At 35.1% G+C, this 19,968-nt stretch overlaps 2 protein-coding genes and 1 pseudogene across 2 annotated transcripts; 2 read left to right on the forward strand and 1 right to left on the reverse strand.

Moving 5' to 3' along the window:
- The first annotated feature begins 2,687 nt into the window (after positions 1–2,687).
- LOC113708198 (beta-amyrin 28-monooxygenase-like) lies at positions 2,688–4,919 on the forward strand (annotated as a pseudogene).
- A 1,272-nt stretch (positions 4,920–6,191) lies between these two features.
- Positions 6,192–7,626, reverse strand: LOC113708196 (cytochrome b561 and DOMON domain-containing protein At4g17280-like). The gene is made up of 2 exons (XM_027230665.2): positions 7,014–7,626; positions 6,192–6,843 (listed from the first exon to the last, which is right to left on the reverse strand). The coding sequence occupies exons 1-2, from the start codon at positions 7,608–7,610 to the stop codon at positions 6,301–6,303; spliced, it is 1,140 nt and encodes a 379-aa protein (XP_027086466.2). The 5' UTR covers positions 7,611–7,626; the 3' UTR covers positions 6,192–6,300.
- A 5,964-nt stretch (positions 7,627–13,590) lies between these two features.
- LOC113707826 (dammarenediol II synthase) lies at positions 13,591–19,620 on the forward strand. The gene is made up of 14 exons (XM_027230155.2): positions 13,591–13,674; positions 14,881–15,122; positions 15,370–15,558; positions 16,258–16,347; positions 16,436–16,630; positions 17,012–17,263; positions 17,374–17,562; positions 17,643–17,999; positions 18,089–18,294; positions 18,392–18,535; positions 18,654–18,831; positions 18,948–19,028; positions 19,156–19,239; positions 19,362–19,620. Exons 2-14 carry the CDS (start codon positions 14,922–14,924, stop codon positions 19,479–19,481), a joined length of 2,286 nt encoding a protein of 761 aa, XP_027085956.1. The 5' UTR covers positions 13,591–13,674; positions 14,881–14,921; the 3' UTR covers positions 19,482–19,620.
- The last annotated feature ends 348 nt before the right edge of the window (positions 19,621–19,968 follow it).

Genomic DNA, 19,968 nt, shown 5'->3' on the forward strand with positions numbered 1-19,968 from the left:
ACTAAAATGGTGAATGAGATAAAAGTCATTTGACTAAGGACCGATGACAAAAAAATAATAGAATAAGAAGATTTACAAACACTTATATTCATTTTTTCTTTGATTCAATCCAATCGAATCATCAGTAGTAACTAATAGAGAGTTCAATTATCTAATTGATATGAAACTTATTGAACCCATTTGAGTTTGATTCATCAGTAGGTAAACACATGATTATTCCCTTTAGTTAATTTCTCTGGAGAGTTCAATCTGTTTAATAGTTCTACAGCTTTGCTATACCCTGGGTCAAATTTTTGATTTCCCCACCTGTTTTCAATGTTGGTAGTTCAAAATTCAGCATATCTCAATTAAAAACAAAGAAAAAAAACAAAAAATATTCAAGTAATTTGAATTTTGAAGAGCAGTCAACAGTTTTTGCTATATAATGTTATTAGACCACATCTCGAAAAGGAGTTGTGCTTAAAATCAATCTTCCACTGAGTTGATGAATTGAAGGTCAAAGAAGTTGTTCTGGGGTGCCTGAACTGTAGAGGGAAAGATGAAATGTCCAAGTCCAATGAGAATTAGTCATGTCCCATGAGCACCCTTCCTAAGAAACTTGTGAGAAATTTATCATGTAAAACAACCAAACAAAAGATAATCAGCCTATGGAACATTGAAGAATTGAAGAAAAAAAAATTATGTACTCCAGTCCTGCAACCAAAGTTAGGACTATGTTGGACGGCAATGTATACATACCTTTATAATTGACTTTTGGTCCTAGAAATCGACACTGATAACTGTACTCAAACATTATATATTACTCCAGAATTTTTTTTTCAAGAATCCAAATCTTTTTTTTTTTTTTTTTTTTGTAAAGAAAAGGTTTGGTGATATCAGCTCTGATCAATATTAAAGGTCCAAACCCTTTTTTTTTAAAAATCTTTTTTTACCATTTGATGCTGAAAAGGATATGTATGTATATCCACAGACACATGTGAATCGAATAGTATATATATCACCATTGGATCCATAACACATATGAAAAAGTTAGATTTCAAATTTAAATTTTTTATAGTTGGCATTCATTTAAGATTGATAGTATATATATTATCCGTGTAAGAAGGATTAATCCAAATAAAAAAAACATATAGAGTCGGTATAAGAAAAAGTGAATTGCCAATATCGCATCGTTAGAATACTACAATGTTAGAAAAAATTTAATCCTTATCGAAGTATGACAATCAATCAAGCTGCTACATACTACTTGATTCAAATCTGGTTAAGTGAAAACTCGTTTAACATCATTTCAACAATCATTTAAACCAACTGAAAATAACTATAGGGAAAAAATTCAACAGTCGTAAAAGAAAAAGATCAAGCTATTCAAGATTCATTAAAGAATAAAATAAATAAATAAAAAGAAGACCTATCTGAGCTAGGCTTGATAAACAAGCCAAACTCAAGCATTATAAATGTTTAAGTTCATCAAGAAATCAAAACAATGTAGTTCAATACATTCTTGGCTCGGTTCCAATGTTTAGTTATTTTAGACCCCTAAACTTGTAACGTCAATATTGAATTTCATATAACCAATATTATATACTTAGGGGGACCTTAACATTAATAGGTAGATAAATAAATGCCATTAAGGACATCCAATTTCTCAATAACTTTATAGCTTTGATACCACAAATCAAATATGTAAACAATTAGCAAATAAAACACATTAGGGCCCAAATTTGTTGATCATTCTAAAAAAGTGGGATTCTGTAATCTTCATTTACCTATTTTCTAATGCTTAAGGACAAGGCATAGTATGTATGCTTGGACTAAACTTTTAGATGCAACGGATCTTTTGCTTTACTTTCTATTTTACTTTTTATCCTACTTTTTATTACGTTACAACGTCTTCTTTATAAGCACTATATTTTAATTCCTTTTTGTTTCCTTAAGTTCAAATAACTCCTAAAAAGATAAAAAAAAATAAAATACAATAGGATAAAAGATAATATATAATAGAAAATTCACAATTTTTTTTTTATGAATTTTGATTTTTAGTTTGTTGAATTTCATGTATTACTCTATTAATAGTTATTGGGAATTAAAGGAAACAAAAAAGAAAGAATTAAAATATGATGTTTATATAAAAATCGTAATATAATAAAAAAGAGAATAGAAAGTGGAACAGAAAGTGAGATAGAAAATTTGTTTTGGCTTTTAGACTACTTCCCAATTCTGCAAACTACTCCCGGCAATAGTAGTAATATGTTTAGAGTAAATCTTATATGTATTGACATTGTATACATTATTACCGTTAGATTTATGATATATGTTTAAAAGTTTGATTTCAAATTCAAATTGATTTGTTAAATATAAAGAATAGTCTAGTCAATTTTGGTGGGCCTATTGCCTTAGCACCTCGAATGCGTACTACTTAGCAACTGTCAGTACCATGTTTTTTGGTTTCTTAAAGATGAAGAAATATTGTCTAATAGGCCTTAGCAGCTCTAATACGACCTGCTAGAAAATTTGTCCACGAGCTAAAAATAGTTTGATCCCACCAGCCCTAATCAATCAAACCATTAGTACTTAAGATCCTCATCTATATAAATCTCCATTTCCAGTTCTACCTGACTCATCAGTTCAATTACTTGTGTCGAAAATCACTGTGATATTATCTAAAGAAAGAAAAATCATCATTGGCCATGGATATCCTTGTTCTATCACTGTCCTTGGTAATTGTATATGTTTCCAGCTTTGTTGCTGTTGTCTTCAGATGGAAATATGATGATGATGGCAAGAAAAAACTCCCACCTGGAAGCTTTGGTTGGCCGATTATCGGCAAATCGATTGAGTTCTTGTTTTGTAAACCTGAGAAGTTTATTGGAGATAGGATGAAGAAATACTCTCCTGACATCTTCAAGACTAAAATTCTTGGAGAGAAAACTGCAGTCATTTGCGGCCCTAATGGCCACAAATTCCTCTTTGCTAATGAGCAAAAACTCCTCTGAATTTAGGCCACATCCCATGCAAAGGCTCTTCCGCTCATACGAATCCAAAGCTCCTCCTCCTCCAGCAGCTGATCATATGCTGCGGGATGAAGTCAAGGCCATTAGACAGCCAGGCTTTCTAAAGCCAGAAGCATTGGCTAGATTCTTGGGAAAAATGGATTCCATTTCTCACCAACTTTTGGTGGATCATTGGGAAGGGAAGGAAGAAGTGGAGGCTTATCCTCTCGTGAAAATTATTACTCTGACGCTTTCTTGCAAGTTCATTTTGGGAACCGATAATCCTGAGAGAATTGCAAGGCTGGTGAGCGATTTTGATGATGTTACTCTAGGGATGCATTCAATTATGTTGAATGTTCCCGGGACGATCTTTTACAAGGCGAATAAAGCTGCAGCAGCTATCAGGAAGGAGCTGCTTCTTGTGATCAAGGAGAAGGAAGCTGCATTGGCTACTGGAGAACCATTGCATGATATCTTGTCTCACATGATTGTTATCACTGATCCTAGTGGAAAACATATGCCTGAAGCTGAGATTGCTGATAAGATGATGGGGTTGATTGTTGCAGGATATAGTACAGTTGCCACTGCTATTACTTTCATGATGAAATATGTTGGAGAAAGACCAGATATCTATGACAAAATTAGGGCAGGTAAATATTCTTCTTAATTTAAATCCTTCTCAACTTATAATTTAAGTTATGTTGTTTTTTATTGGAAATTAATGGAGAAGGAAATCAAATGTCCTTCTAATATAAGGGCTAATTATTTCAAGGATTTTGATCATGTCCAGTACGAGGCGAGCTTAATTTACTGAACCTTTCACCCTTTCCTAGCGAAATAGAAAAGATTTAAGGGCTTTTGACACTGTCATACGGCTAATAAGGGAAATTTGGTTGATCTTAACTATATTTTTCTAATTTTGACTAATACATTGATACCCAATTACCACTCGAAAATCAAGAAATCCTTCTTAAACAGGGAGTGATGGAATAGGATTGGGTTTTTGTTTTTTTAAATTATGTTTCTAATTTTTATCTGTGCATAGATGCCAATACAAAATATATGTCCTTCTACATATTATGGAAAGAGAATTGGTGTTGTAGATAAGCTTCTCAATTTAAGGTTTTGGAATGGAAAAAATAACACGATAGAACTAATCTTTTCATTTTCCACTTAGAAACTTTTAGTAGTACCTAGAACTCATCTTTCTGTTCTTTAGAACTTTTTACGATGGTTCTTTTACTTGAGGTTTACCAATTTTTTCAATTCCTTGTAGAGCATATGGAAATAGCAGCGTCCAAGAAGGAAGGAGAATTGCTGGAATGGGAAGACATGCACAAAATGAAGTACTCTTGGAATGTGATTTGTGAGACAATGAGACTTAATCCACCTTTTCAAGGAACATTTAGAGAAGTCTTGACTGATTTCACCTATGCTGGATTACACCATTCCAAAGGGGTGGAAGGTATAAGCAATTTTCCTATTAACATACAAATACATTGTCCTTTATATTTATAGATTCATTTAGAATCTTAGGATAACAAAATTGTCAAAGTACATACGAAGGGGTGGAAGGCATAAGCAATTTTCCTGTCAACACACAAATACATAGTCATTTATATTTATAGATTCACTTAGAATATTAGGATAACAAAATTGTTGAAGTACCTACATAAATCCAAAATAACATTGCAAATTGTAATTCTTCAATTACAGATCATCTATGTTCAATTATACACATATGTTCCATTTGGTGGTGGACCTAGAACGTGCCCTGGAAAAGAATATGCTCGTTTAGCAGTACTTGCTTTCCTCCACAATATGGTGAAGAAATATAAATGGGAAGTTTTGTTCCCTGATGAGAGGGTTATTGGTGATATGATTCCTACCCCAGAAAGAGGACTCCCTCTGCGCCTGTATCAACTCTAAAAATTTATTTCAAAAGTCCTCCATTTTGTCTAACGAGATGATCATTTTTTTTCCTTGCTATCAGTTCAACAAGAATTTAATTAGATCTTACTCAGTCAATGCTCGATAATCATTTTTCTTGGATGCCATATGCCACAGAGGCAATGGAACATACTTGGTTGTAATTATTTGTAATTGAAGATCTTAATTAATACCTCTTTTTAAAGCATTCAAGATCCTGATTCATTTACTTTTTAATGGTAGTAGTAAAACATCTTTTGGAAATAACATGTAGAGCATGCAACATAATGTTGATAGATATTCATATTGGAAATTGTGACTTAGTAGATGATATAAATCTTCCACAACTTTAATGTAATGCGACATCTGGTACTCCAAAATATTGATTATTAATAGCTAGAATGTATTAATATAATACTCTATGTTAAGACTCGATAATGGGCAGAAACCCCATATAAAAGCAGGTGAAAGAAGGGCTGCTTAATTTCACTGTTTCGTGTGAAGCAATTACACTGATATTTCAGAATCCATTTTTTATCATCTGTTTTTCAAGCTAAGTTCATCCTATATTTACTTCCTGCATGTCTTCCTGGTTTTCTCTATTTTCATTTCCGTGTGAATAAAATCTTAGTTTGTTCCTTGGAAACTCTTGTGGGTTTCTTTTCTTTTTAAGAGAACATAAGATTCTTGATTTTAGCATTGGCTGCATGGAAAATTAGGGCCTAATATTGTGGTTCGCATTAGAAGGTGATTGGCAACATCCAATTGGATATGATGACCTTCGTTTTATTGGGAGAGTTGACAATCGTTGTTATTTTCCTTGTCGGGACATAGAATTTGGTGGTTTTCGAGGCTAATAATAAGCAAACCGTGAGCAAATTTCTGTCATCAGTTCCTCCCTTGTTCTAATGCATCGATAAAAGCATCCTTTTTTTAGATAAGGATTCGAAGCTACTGTACTTTTTAAGGAAATTGCATATCGAATAGAGAATTTGCTGTCTGTCAATATTTCTAGGTCTCTGCAAATAATGAAGAGTGTCATCATACACCATGGCTTTCGTCCAAACACCTATTGATCAGAAATAAGACTGACCATGGAAAGAAAACACAAAGATCAAAGATTTTAACCATGGGAAAAAAAAAAACGTAAATCCGCAGTTGCCATTCAAGAAACAATAGTACCTACATATGGGCACAGCATTAGCGTGGAGTTCTAAAATTCTAGTACTATTAAATCATAGACTCATCTTAATTAAATCCTCTGCTGCTGAGTTGGAAAATATACTTGCAGTGCATAAATAGGTACCGACCAAGAACGACCGAAAAGCAAAACACTGAATGAAAGAGTTGTATGGGGAGGAATAAATCTAAAGTTGGTAAACTAAACTGTCTCATTGGTGCCGTGGGACGACCTGTCAGCGCCTGCAGATCTCTTGCTCCTCTTCAGGAACCATACAATTACTTCCAAGAGAAGGGCAAGAGATGCCAGGGTCACCAAGATGCCAATGTATGCTCTTTTCCATATCTTCGCCGGGCTCAGGATATCCAATCCTTTGAAAATGTTGGCAATGCTGATGCCGAGAATTCCGTATCCGACCAAGTAGTGGTAGTAATTCCAGTAGCTTCTCCACTTGTGATCCTTCTTCGGCCTTATAAACAAAGCACTCACCTGAACCAATGCCAGGGTAAAGACAGCAATGCCAAGGCCCCTGTGGACTGCGTAGGTGACTCCTGGAGACTGGCTCCCCAGGTGGAGGCCAGTGCCAAATCCGGCCACGCCAAGGATGAAGGCCGATAATTGGCACGTAACATGAAGGTAAAACCAAGCAGGGTCCGCCAAAGGAAATTCCTTAACGTATCTTGCGATTATAGCCCCCAGAGGCATCAGAATTCCCCAACTAACCGCGTTTAGCACCCCATGAATCTGAACATATCAACGATTGGGGCAATATCATGATTAACTTTTTCTTTACAAATAACATGCTAAATAGATTCAAGGAACATCTATCTATCTATGAGCCTTTTTTTTAGGGGAAAGAAAAGATATACAATCACAAACTCAAGAAAGAAAGGGAAAAAGATTAAAGGACTTACATTCTTAGACTTGAGTTTTGAACTTGAGGCTCCTGCTGTGGTCTTAGATTCTCCAGAAAGTAGGTTGAGAGTTCCCATGGATTGGACATTAGGACCAGTGGTGGGATGCATTCTAGGGCTGTCGTTTGAGAGTGGACCTTCTTGCCACACCTGGTTCAGAGTAGAGCTCGAATTCTGCAGCTTCAAGGTAGCAAAAATAATCATCTCATTATTCGAATAAATAGCAGATAAATCCGAAACTGGGAAGCTCAAATCTCCTTCTTGTAATCTCGTCTGGTAACCCTTTATAGGCGAAGTGTAGGCTCTCATGGTTCCATCAGATTTTTGGAAAGCCACGAGTGCTTGTGATCCCACCATGCCTTGAGAAGTTGGATTGATAGCCCAAGAAACCCATCTTGATGATGATGTCCCCATGCACCTAAATGCAATCTCAAGACTCTGAGAAGATGGGCTGTACGTCCAATGAAGATAGGAGTTCAAATATGGAAGATCGCTGCAGGTACTGAAAACTTTATTGCCAGCAAATTTGTACTTAAAACATGATTGTGCAGAAGTTGACGACATAAAGAGAGCAAACAGGACGCCAACAATCACCATGCATCTTCTTGTTGCTCCCATCTTTGTCAATTAGCCTGTTGATCAGAAAGATAATTAGTGCAAGAAATATAACTAGTGCTTGTGTTGGAGAGAAGGGAAGATTGAAGAGAAAGACGTCGAAGAGGGAGTCTTGATATCGGAGACTAGTGGGGCAAGAGTAGTTTGGTTAGGGGTTTGCAATTGAAAAGTAAAAAGGGTTCCAAGTTTTGTTGGAGATGGAGCACCCGTCAAAGATCATCAAAGTCATTCGTATTACATGCACTTCAACTAGTATATATACTTTGATTTATGTTTCAACAAACTGCCCCTTTCAACCCTAATTAACCCTAACTTCAACTACAATCGTACTACAAATATATTAGTATAACTTAATGCTACAATATACTAATGATAAAATCCAAACTGAGAAGCAAGGCGGAAGAAGGTTGAAGATTTGAAGAATAGAGAGATTACCTGAATGAATTTGTGGGTTAGAACTCTTCTAAAGTGCAGAGGGCTCCCGTAGCTATAATCTTAGATGTCGAAGAGGGCCTCTTATATAGAGTGCCAAGTTCTTTGACCGTGTTGGAAAAGGAAATACCAATGTTTAGGAGTTTTATTATAAGTCTATAACGTTCTTAATTCGGATTACGGTTACATTCATTTTTTTCCCTCACCGAATCAGTCTAAGATTGGGAAATCGATCTAATGGTTCCCTTTTCCCTTGCGTTAATATTGGACATGCAATTAATACACGTTTTGGTTAGAGATTTAGGTAACTACTACTTGTTATTGCAATAAAATTCTTGCAAGACCGTGCAATAAAATTCTTGTAGGACTAGGCAAAACACTAAACTTGTTATTGCAATAAAATTCTTGCAAGACCGTGCAATAAAATTCTTGTAGGACTAGGACAAAAACTAGGCAAAACACTAAACTTTCTTCTTTCCTAACCACTGGGATTATTTTCCTACACGTGGAAGAAAATTTACGTGCTTAATATTATTGAATAATAACAATAATAATGATTCACCTGCGGAAGCTAGAGTTGAGTTCAATTCTTGCATTTGGGGCATTGATTTCTCCACCGACACACTAATTAAATTAATTCACTAGCAGAACGTGAAAGGCTTCGTGCAGCGACGGAGCCAGGATTTTTTTTTTTAGGGGAGCCAAAATTTTTCTAACAAAATTTTCTTAATATGCTATGTTCAAAATAAATTCCATGTATTTAAATTTATGACATCTGAAAAGTCAAATATTAACTTTAATTATAAGGTATTAAAAAATAAATAAATTTTTAGGAGAAAAAATTAATTCGAAGGTGGCTAATTCATATATATATATATATATATATATATATATATATATATATATATGCTCTAATAATAGAAACTAAAATTGTAAAAAGTTAGGGGAATCCAACTCTGTTTTACACATATATTTACATACTATAAATTAAAATTCTTAAAATTAAGGGGCCATCTGCCCCCTTTGGCTCCGTCGTTGGCTTCATGGAATCCACCTCAAGTCTGATGCACATCATCACAGCTTAATTGGACGTGCACACAATGTTATGCTTCTTACTGCAGAATGAGATTTGCATGAGGAAACCTTCGCCCCGCTCCCCCCCTCTTTATACATTTCCCTTTGTATTTGCACACCTCCTTTTTTTTTTTTGGGAGGGGGCGGGGAACATGAAAGGCTTACACATTTCCAGCCATGCTCTTGGACAAAACGACATATTTTTTTTTTCCAAAAATTTAAATCGAAATGTTTAAAAAAAGCTTGAGGAAAAGATCAACAAAAAAGGAAAAAAAAAAAGGGTTGAATCATATATTGATCATTGCCTGATGATTGGGGAGTAGATTAAACAATTCAACTGAAAGCTTAGAGAAGGTCAAACCAAGTAATGGGGGGGGGGGGTTTTAAACAGTTAAAAGCCACCATCATCTTCAAAGTCAATTCAGTAAATAAATAAATTTTTAAAAAAGTGTTAGCTCCTTCACTTTTCGTCCATTGCAAAGAAGAATTGGAACTGTACGTAAAAGAACTTGGGAGAATACACGGATTACTTATTCCCAACAGTCCGAACCACCACACTTTGAAGTCTGACTCAAGTGAATCTTTACAGAATAACTGATGAACTAGTAACAACTCTTTCTTGAGATTACCTGGACAGCTATAGGATTGTAGTGGTAGTAAATTGGATTAGGTTTCTTATGATAGAGTTCTGCTATAACACCCATGACCCACCCTGCCTAGTCAAACCAAACCCATCTCTTACCGCCATGGCTCAAACGAGTCCCCCTCCTCCCCGTGTATTTTCAAAATCATATGGAGTACAAGAAAGACTATCCTAGCTAGCCCTGTCTGAACTTGATCAAATACCTCAGTTTTTTTGGCGAATCATAGCAATTTCTCTTAGGATTTGATATAGTTAATTAATTCTTTTTTTTCCCCTAGTTTAGTAGTGACAAGCGTCTATTTTACCTAATAGTTTGTTTATACTTTAATTCATTTTGTTATTAATTTTGAACCCCTAAAACAATATGAGTGACTATTTTGACAATATTTGATGTCCTTGAATAACTTTGAAAAGGCTTATGAATTCGTTCGTTTTACTTGTTTTTGTTTATCATATTTTGGTAGAGACGAAGGAGTAAGAACAATCCACGGCCGTTTACAAAAAGTCATCACTGGATTGGATGAAAATATCCGAGGCTGGATGGTGAATTTAGAACTAGATATCAACTCAGATTCTCGTCAAAAGGTTTTGCAAGAGTAAGAGTATTGAATAGTATACAATGCCGGATTGATGGAGTTAAGCCATATAAGCGCCAGATACTTGTTGGAGAGTTTTTAGAAATGGGCGTTTAGCAGTATATGACACTAGATAGTGAAATTCGATTCAAATACCGCATTGGATACTTGAGTGGAAAATTTTACATGTTGCGTGATAAGTGTATATTTTATGTGTTTTAAGTGTGTTTTATTAGTTAGTTTTGGTGTGTTTTGACTACTTTTATAGCCATTTAACTGGGATTTTAGTGAAATATGCATTTTATGATTTAAGTGCGAAAAATTGCATTTATATAAATTTTAATGGTAAAATTTTTATGATTTTATAGATTTAAGGATTCAATCATCAAATGGCATGAATTGAGAAGATAACTGGATGATTGATGATGATTTGAAGTGATAAAAAGGGAATATGAAGGCATAAGCCCATAACAACATTTACTTTCATTTATTGAAAGAAATAAAAAAAAATTACAAGAATGTTAGATTAACGATAATTTGGAATAATTATCAATTCTAGTAGGCATAAGCCCATAACAACATTTACTTTCATAAGTGCACTTGTGACTTAATTCACCCAAGAAAGCTTAGCTATCACGTAACAAGTTTCTGAATATCCTTCCACAGTGAAATAGATTGAAAAAAACTCAATTCATATTAATTGACCCTGAAAATTTGTTCAATTTTGGTTGTGGGGAGTTGTAGTTGAAGTACACTGTTAACGACAAAACCAAATAGAAATTTACATTCATCCTGTGAGTCATAATTCATTCGGTTTCCTGAAATGAATAGCTACATATACTAGTTCAATTTTAATTGTCTTAGGTTTACGAAAGTAGCAAAATACCACAAAATTCATATAACAAATTACCTTAAAATCCAACAATTACACACGTATCAGCTCCCGCGCGCGACGCACAGGCCTAATCCCCAGGCATAATCAATAGAAAGATTTGTGCATTTGTCCGGTTATTGCTCCTTTCACCAATAGTCAACTAAGATATGGTAGAGGCCAGTAAAGTGAATAAAAAAAAATTATCCTGGCAATAAGAACAACAAAAGCAATACATGCAACAAAATATCAGAACAGACAAACGAATGGATGCTGACGGGAAGATATGGTCTGTGTATTTTGGCCAATTCTGTGCAATTGATGTACTTATTATATTACTTGGTGCATAATTATATCATATTATTATCATGAAAAAAGTGATGTACATAAATAAAATATTTTACACAAATTACAATGACAATAATGTGATTGTACGCTAAACATTACAACACGTACGACAATTAAATGGAGTTGGACATAACACGACGATTTTTTTTTTTTACCCCAAAGCAAAAATAAAGATATCCACCTCAAGTATGTGAATTAGTGATTATTAATATTTTCCTTTTAACAAGAAGAAAATGAAATTTAAGAAACGAAAAAGAAAGAATGAAAATTTGAACCCAATACCTCTAAGTTCTGGATCAATTATTAATATCTTTGTACTTTCTTTGTCAAAAGAACTAGGACGTGTTACTCTTTTTCTTGTTTGGATGACTAGGGACTTAATTGTAGTAGTAGTACTTAATGTATATATTAAATACTAAGTGGGTGCGCCATAGTGAATGAAGAATGCAGAAGAGGTCAACCCTTTGTCGGTACACCATGCGAACTAACTGAATTCAGTCAGTCAAAAGAGGACAACACTTCAACAGGCTGCTTGTATAACGTATGATCTACTCCAAAAGAGGAAAAAAGGCTGGTTTGAATCTGATCAAATCTAGAAGTGGAAAACTACCTGGATATCGTCCTAATTTCCTAACTGTACATGGTTTTAGGCCGCCTGCCATATGCAGCATTTGTTGAGTGTTCAAGAAATTTTATGTGATGGCAAATCAAACAGTAAATAGTAACGAAAAATAGATGTATTTTACACGATATTCATGTATTCAAGAAAAAGGGATTTTCTTGGAGAAGCCATCGAAAATTTATCGACGTTTAAAAACTCCACAACATCAATAGTTAAACCAAAAAACTCAGCTTAAAATAATTAACAAATGATTAATATCTGGAATTCATTGCCTCGTTCTGTAATTGTCTCATCATTATAGGAGCTATCCCATTTGGTGTCTTACTTTTTTTTTTTTTTTAGTCGTATGTCAAGTATTATTGAGGTTTTCATCTGCAAACGGTCAACAGTCACAAGCTTGGCTATTGGGATCCATTATCATTGACTCTGGTTCAGCTTGATTTTGATTGTATAAAGATTTTTGTTACAAATTAATTTTGCGGAGATGTAGATTGAACCAATAAAAGCAAAAATGGACGTCTTGGATTAGACCATGGATTCTAACGAACAATTCTGATCTTCTCCTCTCTGTAGATGACATAACTTGGACATGTCAAATTTTTTTCTTTTCTTCTTGTCAATAAGAAAAACTTGCCTTTTTTTTTGTCGGATACTATAAACTCTACATTTATTCTATTCTATGTTAAAGGGGAGGGGACCTGAAGAGGCTCGAGGAGAAATCGAAAGTAACTGAACCACCTACCGATCCGAAGAAAAACTTAACTCACTTTGATCGATAGATTGGACAATTTTGATCTGGCTCTATATTGACAAATTTGGTCAACAAGTAGTACCTTGGTCAGATAGCAATTATGTCAAACTTTAAACAGAAGATATATTGCAATAAGCTTTAGATTCTATATTTATTTTAAAAGAAATAAAATTTCAGTGTAAAATTAGCTTATTTTGGCTTTTGTGTAAAAGGTTTATCTTTAGTTTCAAATACCTGTTACACTTGAGACGCTATTAAATACCAAAAAGAAAAAGAAAAGGCCTCTTAATTTGTTTTCATCAAAATTCACCTTTTAGATAAACCCAAATTAGTTTATATACTAAGTCAAATTAAACTAAATTATTGTATATTTTTCTTATCCAACTTGTCAAACTTTTTGTGCATCAAATAATTAACCACAAAGAGAAGGGGTAAATACAGAATTGGTCCGATTTAAAGGCTAGGAATTATGATCAAATAGAATGCCATGACCAAGTCTTGAAAATTGCAAACCATAAATGAGTCAGCTCATGTGTGCGCATTTACTTACATTTTTCCATCCCATCCTTTTCTCTCCATCTCGACTACTTAGTCTCGCACAAACCACCAGTCTATATAAGAGCAGAATTCATCACTAAATTGGACCATCCAACCATCTTCTTCCTTTGTATTCATCTCCAGGCCTAGCTAATTCTATCAAGGATTCTTTACCTCTCCCTTTCTTTCTCAGGTATGTTTCTCAAGTGCATGTTTTATTTAGAACTATCTTTAACCACTCAACTTTTTATCCCTACATAATCTTGCTTGATCTCTATTGTCAAGTGCTGAACATTTTCCCCCCCTCAACCGTCTGCCTAGCTAGTCTTGACAAAAATACGCTGTACTAGAACAAATTTTCTTGCTTAGTTGCGTACCTAGCTAGCTAACTCATTCTCTATTAATATCCTCTAACCTGAACAAAACGAGGATAAAAGTACGTATGCATGCATGTCTTGCCAATTGAATACAGTGCTTAGTGGATTTTTGGTACTTTTTTTCTCCTTTCTGAGCAGCAGTCCTAGATCCCAATAAGTCCGTCCTTCTCAAGTGATTATAGATCTAGTTAGGCCGTCAAGGTAAGTCTAATGTCATTGTATAAATGCCTTGCAGAGAAAAATGTTGTTTCAATCTGCTTTTCCATCGATACATGCAGGCTGGCAAGGAATATACAGAAGGATTGATCTCCTAACTGTTTCTTAACCGTAAACTTAATAAATGTAAATCTGATTATGTGAATTAGATCAAAGTCCAGTAAGAGATGGCTACTATCAACACAGTTGGCATGCATCCAAATATTTTAGTTTTAAAACCAAGTACCAAGTTCAGCTCTGTACCCGATTGCAAGTACTTGAAAACCCGATAACTGATTCTACTGGTTTTGTAAGTTGATCACGAATTTGAGTTCTTTTTGTCTTCTTGAATCTTTCTTCTTGACTGCCTCAATGTGTATTCGTTTGTAGCATATTTGTTAGTTTCTTTGTTTTCTTTTTTGTGATAACAGATGATGACTAGACTGATATTTTTCGTCTAAACTAAAACACTTGAATAGAGGAGGAGATTGGATTTCATAATCAGCTTCTGGCTTGCATTTCTTTTCTTCCTAGTTATTTTCTTTCTGGAAAGCTGATGGAAAATCAGTGATGAAGTGGTCAACTTTGTAGTTTGAAGACGAAGTATTCATGATTCATATAATATAGCACAAGTCAAAGCTAGGCTAGCTGAAACTAGCCTTGCATAATTTATACTTTAAACATTCTCTGTTACCGACCATATATAATTCTAAGTGAGATTGGGTCTTTGATTTGACAATAATTATAGTTTTTGGTCAAATAAATTTTTCTGCTTGAGTAAGTTCAACTGCACAAGCTATAACTTGATTTGTGTCACTTGCGGACAGAGACAGTCATTTTAGTGTTGAATTTCTGAGAAAAGAAGAGAATGTGGAAGCTAAAGATTGCTGAAGGCCACGGACCTTACCTGTACAGCACCAACAATTTTGCCGGCAGGCAAATTTGGGAGTATGATCCCAATGCTGGAACGCCTGAGGAAAGAGAAGCATTTGAAAAAGCTCGAGAGGAATTCACAAAAAATAGGAAGAAGGGTGTTCATCCATGTGGTGATTTGTTCATGAGAATGCAGGTGATTCACGTATAGTCTACAATTTTATTAAAAATTTTAGATTTATGATACATAATCCTAATATTACAACATTTGATTAACTGTTTCGTTGATATGACATGCATCTAAACCCTTTTCTGTAACGTGAATTATCAGTGTATAACAGATGAATCCGCTAGCCGTATTTCGTTTCTAGTCTAACATTTTTCTTGATCTTGTTCACAATTCAATGTGATGTAATTTTCTTGTTAATTATGATGTTCTGCAGCTTATAAAAGAAAGTGGAATTGATCTGTTGAGCATCCCACCAATTAGATTGGGAGAAAACGAAGAAGCAACCTATGAAAACACTACCATTGCCGTTAAGAAAGCACTTAGGCTAAACCGTGCCATCCAGGCAAGCGATGGCCATTGGCCAGCTGAGAATGCCGGGCCGATGTTTTTCACGCCGCCACTGGTAAGTTTTTCATGCAAAAGGCCACTCAAGTTTGACATTTCCAACTTTGGGAGCAAAGTTGACTTTCGCCGTTTTTAGGGAAAAAAAGGAAAAAAGTTGACTAAGTACACTATTCTAACCACTAACAAAAATGGTTATTTCTTTGACGTTAATGATGTAGACCTAATCTATGGACTTCACAGGCAGTTGACTATTTTATGTACATTTATAGCAATCATGCACAGTCAAATAATGGAATATCGACCTGATCCACTCAGTGGATGCATTTACAAATTCCGTGTTGATTATTTGGTTGACTAAAGGAATGGAAGATTAGGTTTTTTCTCATTAGCCAGTCACCTTTCACTTGTACTTCCATCAAACTTTTCTCACTATGGCAGGCTGATTAGCACTTGCTAATTTCTATAATTTAAAAATTAAAGGTTTGACCGGTCTTTTTATTATTTAGAAAAATTACAAAAAAAAGTAGTGTTTGAGAATATAACTTTGGTTTAGGTAATTGATTATTTCGAAATAATTTTTTTAGTATTCAGGAAATATTTTTGCAACCATTCTATTTTTTTCTAATTTTTTTGATTGCTACTTTATTTTACATACGTCACATCGATTTTACACACGTCACATCGCAAAAAGCGTTGTGATGAATAATAATTCATTCATAATCAGTGAATGCTTGCTGATTATTCTGCAATCTTGCAGCTCATTGCATTGTACATCAGTGGAGCAATTAACACTATCCTGACAAAAGAACACAAAAAAGAGATGATTCGTTACATCTACAACCATCAAGTGAGTAGTAACGGGTCACAATCTAAGTGTATTCCAACCGTTGAATTCCATTTCTGTCTCCTAATCCTGTGGACTGCACCATATGCAGAATGATGATGGTGGTTGGGGATTCTACATTGAGGGTCACAGCACCATGATTGGATCAGCCCTCAGCTATGTAGCTTTACGAATTCTCGGCGAAGGACCCGATGATGGAAATGGTGCAGTTGCTAGAGCTCGCAAATGGATCCTTGATCATGGCGGTGCAACTGGAATTCCCTCCTGGGGAAAGACTTATCTCTCGGTACGTCTCAACATCTCTAGCAATACATAGAAAAATCTTGGGTGTGCTATACGGTCAACTGGTCCATATTAGAGAAATGCGGTTCTAATTAAAACAATGTTAAATTTACGAATGAATGAAGGGTACGAACAGTTGTCGGTGACATAGTCTAAATTGTACTAACGAGGCAATAATGAAAGATGGAAGGACAAGCAAATGTCACGTAATTCTGATGCAACTAACATGTACGGCACACATAAACAGTAATCAAATGTAACAGTTCTGTTAAGAATATGTACAAGCAGCTGGCAATGAATTACCATCGTTCCTCTCCAGAGTTCTGGATATTGGTGTACAACTAAAATTACTTACTCATCAGCACATGAATTTGTTCTGTTTCAGGTACTTGGAGTGTACGACTGGGATGGCTGCAACCCAGTGCCTCCAGAGTTTTGGCTATTCCCTGAATTTTTCCCTTATCATCCAGCAAAGATGTGGTGTTACTGCCGGACAACCTACATGCCCATGTCCTACTTGTATGGCAAAAAATATCACGGGCCGCTTACTGATCTTGTTATGTCACTCAGACAAGAAATTCATGTAAAACCATATGATCAAATTGACTGGAATAAAGCACGCCATGACTGTTGCACGGTATTCAAAATCATCCTATCAGATTCTTAATTTAATCAAGAAATTGTTTCAATCTTTTGAAGTTAAGTTTTTGTGCCTAATGAGGTCTACAAATTGATTCTTCAATCCAGGAGGACTTGTACTACCCTCATTCCCGCATCCAAGATCTTCTCTGGGATACCCTCAATTATTGCACAGAGCCAATTATGAGACGTTGGCCATTGAACAAAATCAGAGAAAGAGCTATGGACAAAGCAATTAAATACATGCGGTATGGAGCTGAAGAGAGCAGATACATTACCATTGGATGCGTCGAAAAGGTTGGAATCACAAATTTTTTTGTTCATTAATCTTGTATTGATCATCATTGAAAAATGATCTAACTTTATGTTGATGACAGAGTTTACAAATGATGTGTTGGTGGGCGCACGATCCAAATTGCGATGAGTTCAAGTATCACCTGGCTAGAGTTCCCGATTACCTATGGCTTGCTGAAGATGGGATGAAAATGCAGAGCTTTGGAAGTCAGGTCTGGGATTGTGCACTTGCTACTCAGGCTGTTATGGCAACTGGGATGGTAGATGAATATGGTGACTGTCTGAAGAAAGCACATTTCCACATTAAAGAATCCCAGGTTAAAGAAAATCCCAAAGGTGACTTCAAAAGCATGTACCGTCACTTCACCAAAGGTTCTTGGACTTTCTCTGATCAAGATCAAGGGTGGGTTGTCTCAGATTGTACTGCTGAATCACTCAAGGTAATTAACTTGGATGATTTTGCACATGTTTTCTTTGCGATTTTGAAACTATAGCTTGTTGCCTCAACCGATTGAATTCTTATGTGCAGTGTCTCTTGATGCTTTCGCAAATGCCAACAGAAATTTCTGGCAAAAAAGCCGATGTGGAGCGCCTGTATGATGCAGTGAATGTTCTTCTCTATCTACAGAGTCCTGAGAGTGGTGGCTTTTCTATCTGGGAACCTCCAGTTCCACAGCCTTATCTGCAAGTTTTGAATCCTTCAGAGCTTTTTGCAGACATTGTAGTTGAGCAAGAGTAAGGACAACAATGTCCTTTATCGAATTCTAGATGTGTTAAGAAATGCTGTTGATTCTGTGGATGCTCATAATATCTATTGAATTTGGTAATTCAGGCATGTTGAGAACACTGCATCCATTATACAAGCTCTTCTATTATTCAAGAGGCTCCATCCAGGACACAGGGAAAAAGAGATAGAAATAGCTGTGGCAAAAGCTGTTTCATTTCTTGAAGGAAAACAATGGCCTGATGGTTCATGGTGAGTTAAATTATTCTCACAATTTCGTCAGCTTTGATTTAAAAAAAATGATTACCAAAAACAAGGAGCCAAAAAAAAAGTTGAAAGATTTGATCTGATTAGATTCATTCTTTAACAGGTATGGCTACTGGGGTATTTGCTTCCTGTATGGAACAATGTTTGTGTTAGCTGGGCTAGTTGTTGCTGGAAAAACTTACAGCAATTCTGAAGCAGTTCGTAAAGCTGTCCAATTTTATCTATCAACTCAGAATGAAGAGGGTGGTTGGGGAGAATCCCTTGAATCTTGCCCCAGCATGGTAATAATCTATTTCTTTTCCTACATGTTTCTTATTCAATATATATATATATATGAACATTTATGAATCAAGTGTAAGTTTGTGTTAAAAAATTTTATACTCTGAATATTGAACAGAAATACACACCTTTGGAAGGCAATAGAACAAATTTAGTTCAAACAGCATGGGCTATGCTCGGTCTTATGCATGGTGGACAGGTGAGCAACACTTAGTTTTTCTTTGACTAAATGAAATTAGTGCAGAAAAATACACTATAAACTGCATTGTAAAAATTGCAATGTTATAAATATAATCAATTGTATCTTTTGTTTTCTTGAAAACTAGGCTGAGAGAGATCCAACACCTTTGCACAAAGCAGCCAAATTATTGATGAATGCACAGATGGATGATGGAGATTTTCCTCAACAGGTATAAATAACTTTTAGTTGGGATGTGATGGAAATTCTATCTCTCTTTATCTTTCTCTCATTTTGGAGGGATCTTTGCTTATGCAAGCCTAGAAACTGAAATATATCCTACCATGATTGCAGGAAATTACAGGGGTCTATATGAAGAACTGTATGCTTCACTATGCCCAATACAGGAATATCTTCCCATTGTGGGCACTTTCAGAATATCGTAAACGTGTCTGGCCTTCTCAGTGTCTGTAGATAGAACAGAAGTAGTATATCTTATAACAAAGACATACAAAGAAAAAGAAAATTCTCTTGTAAAATTTGATGTTATTTTTCTTGATAAGAATGCAGTTTCACAATGTTATGGAATAATCAAATCCAATTTTTTGCAATATATGATAATGCCAAGTCCAAAAAGTTAAAATAATGTGATTGATTTTCCTTTTATTCATGAGACTACACTCCACCTTTGCATCTTTTTCACCTCAAGAACTGAGTACAAGAGACCAATTCTCTATCCATTTTATTTGAATAGACTTGAATCTATGAGTCAATCATTTTTTGTTCTCTCTTCTTTTTTTTTTTTTTTACAATTTTCCCTTGTTGATTAGGAGGAGTAAAACGATTTACAATGACAAAAAGAAAGCTAACTATTAGTAAATCACTCTGCAGTTGACACAATTGCAATGGCGCCATGCCGCCACATGACTATTGTAACCTTATTGTACATAGAATAAAACCA

The sequence above is a fragment of the Coffea arabica genome, chromosome 9c (genome assembly GCF_036785885.1).
Source record: "Coffea arabica cultivar ET-39 chromosome 9c, Coffea Arabica ET-39 HiFi, whole genome shotgun sequence".
In the NCBI taxonomy this organism is placed as follows: Eukaryota; Viridiplantae; Streptophyta; class Magnoliopsida; order Gentianales; family Rubiaceae; genus Coffea; species Coffea arabica.

What these genes read in the sequence shown, in the direction of transcription:
- LOC113708196 (XM_027230665.2), bottom strand. Translation starts at nt 7,610, where the DNA reads ATGGTGATTGTTGGCGTCCTGTTTGCTCTCTTTATGTCGTCAACTTCT. An exon ending in CAAAACTCAAGTCTAAGAAT is followed by an intron (nt 6,844 to 7,013) that starts GTAAGTCCTTTA and finishes TGATATGTTCAG; the next exon opens with ATTCATGGGGTGCTAAACGC.
- LOC113707826 (XM_027230155.2), top strand. Translation starts at nt 14,922, where the DNA reads ATGTGGAAGCTAAAGATTGCTGAAGGCCACGGACCTTACCTGTACAGC. An exon ending in GTTACATCTACAACCATCAA is followed by an intron (nt 16,348 to 16,435) that starts GTGAGTAGTAAC and finishes CACCATATGCAG; the next exon opens with AATGATGATGGTGGTTGGGG. An exon ending in CAATGGCCTGATGGTTCATG is followed by an intron (nt 18,536 to 18,653) that starts GTGAGTTAAATT and finishes ATTCTTTAACAG; the next exon opens with GTATGGCTACTGGGGTATTT.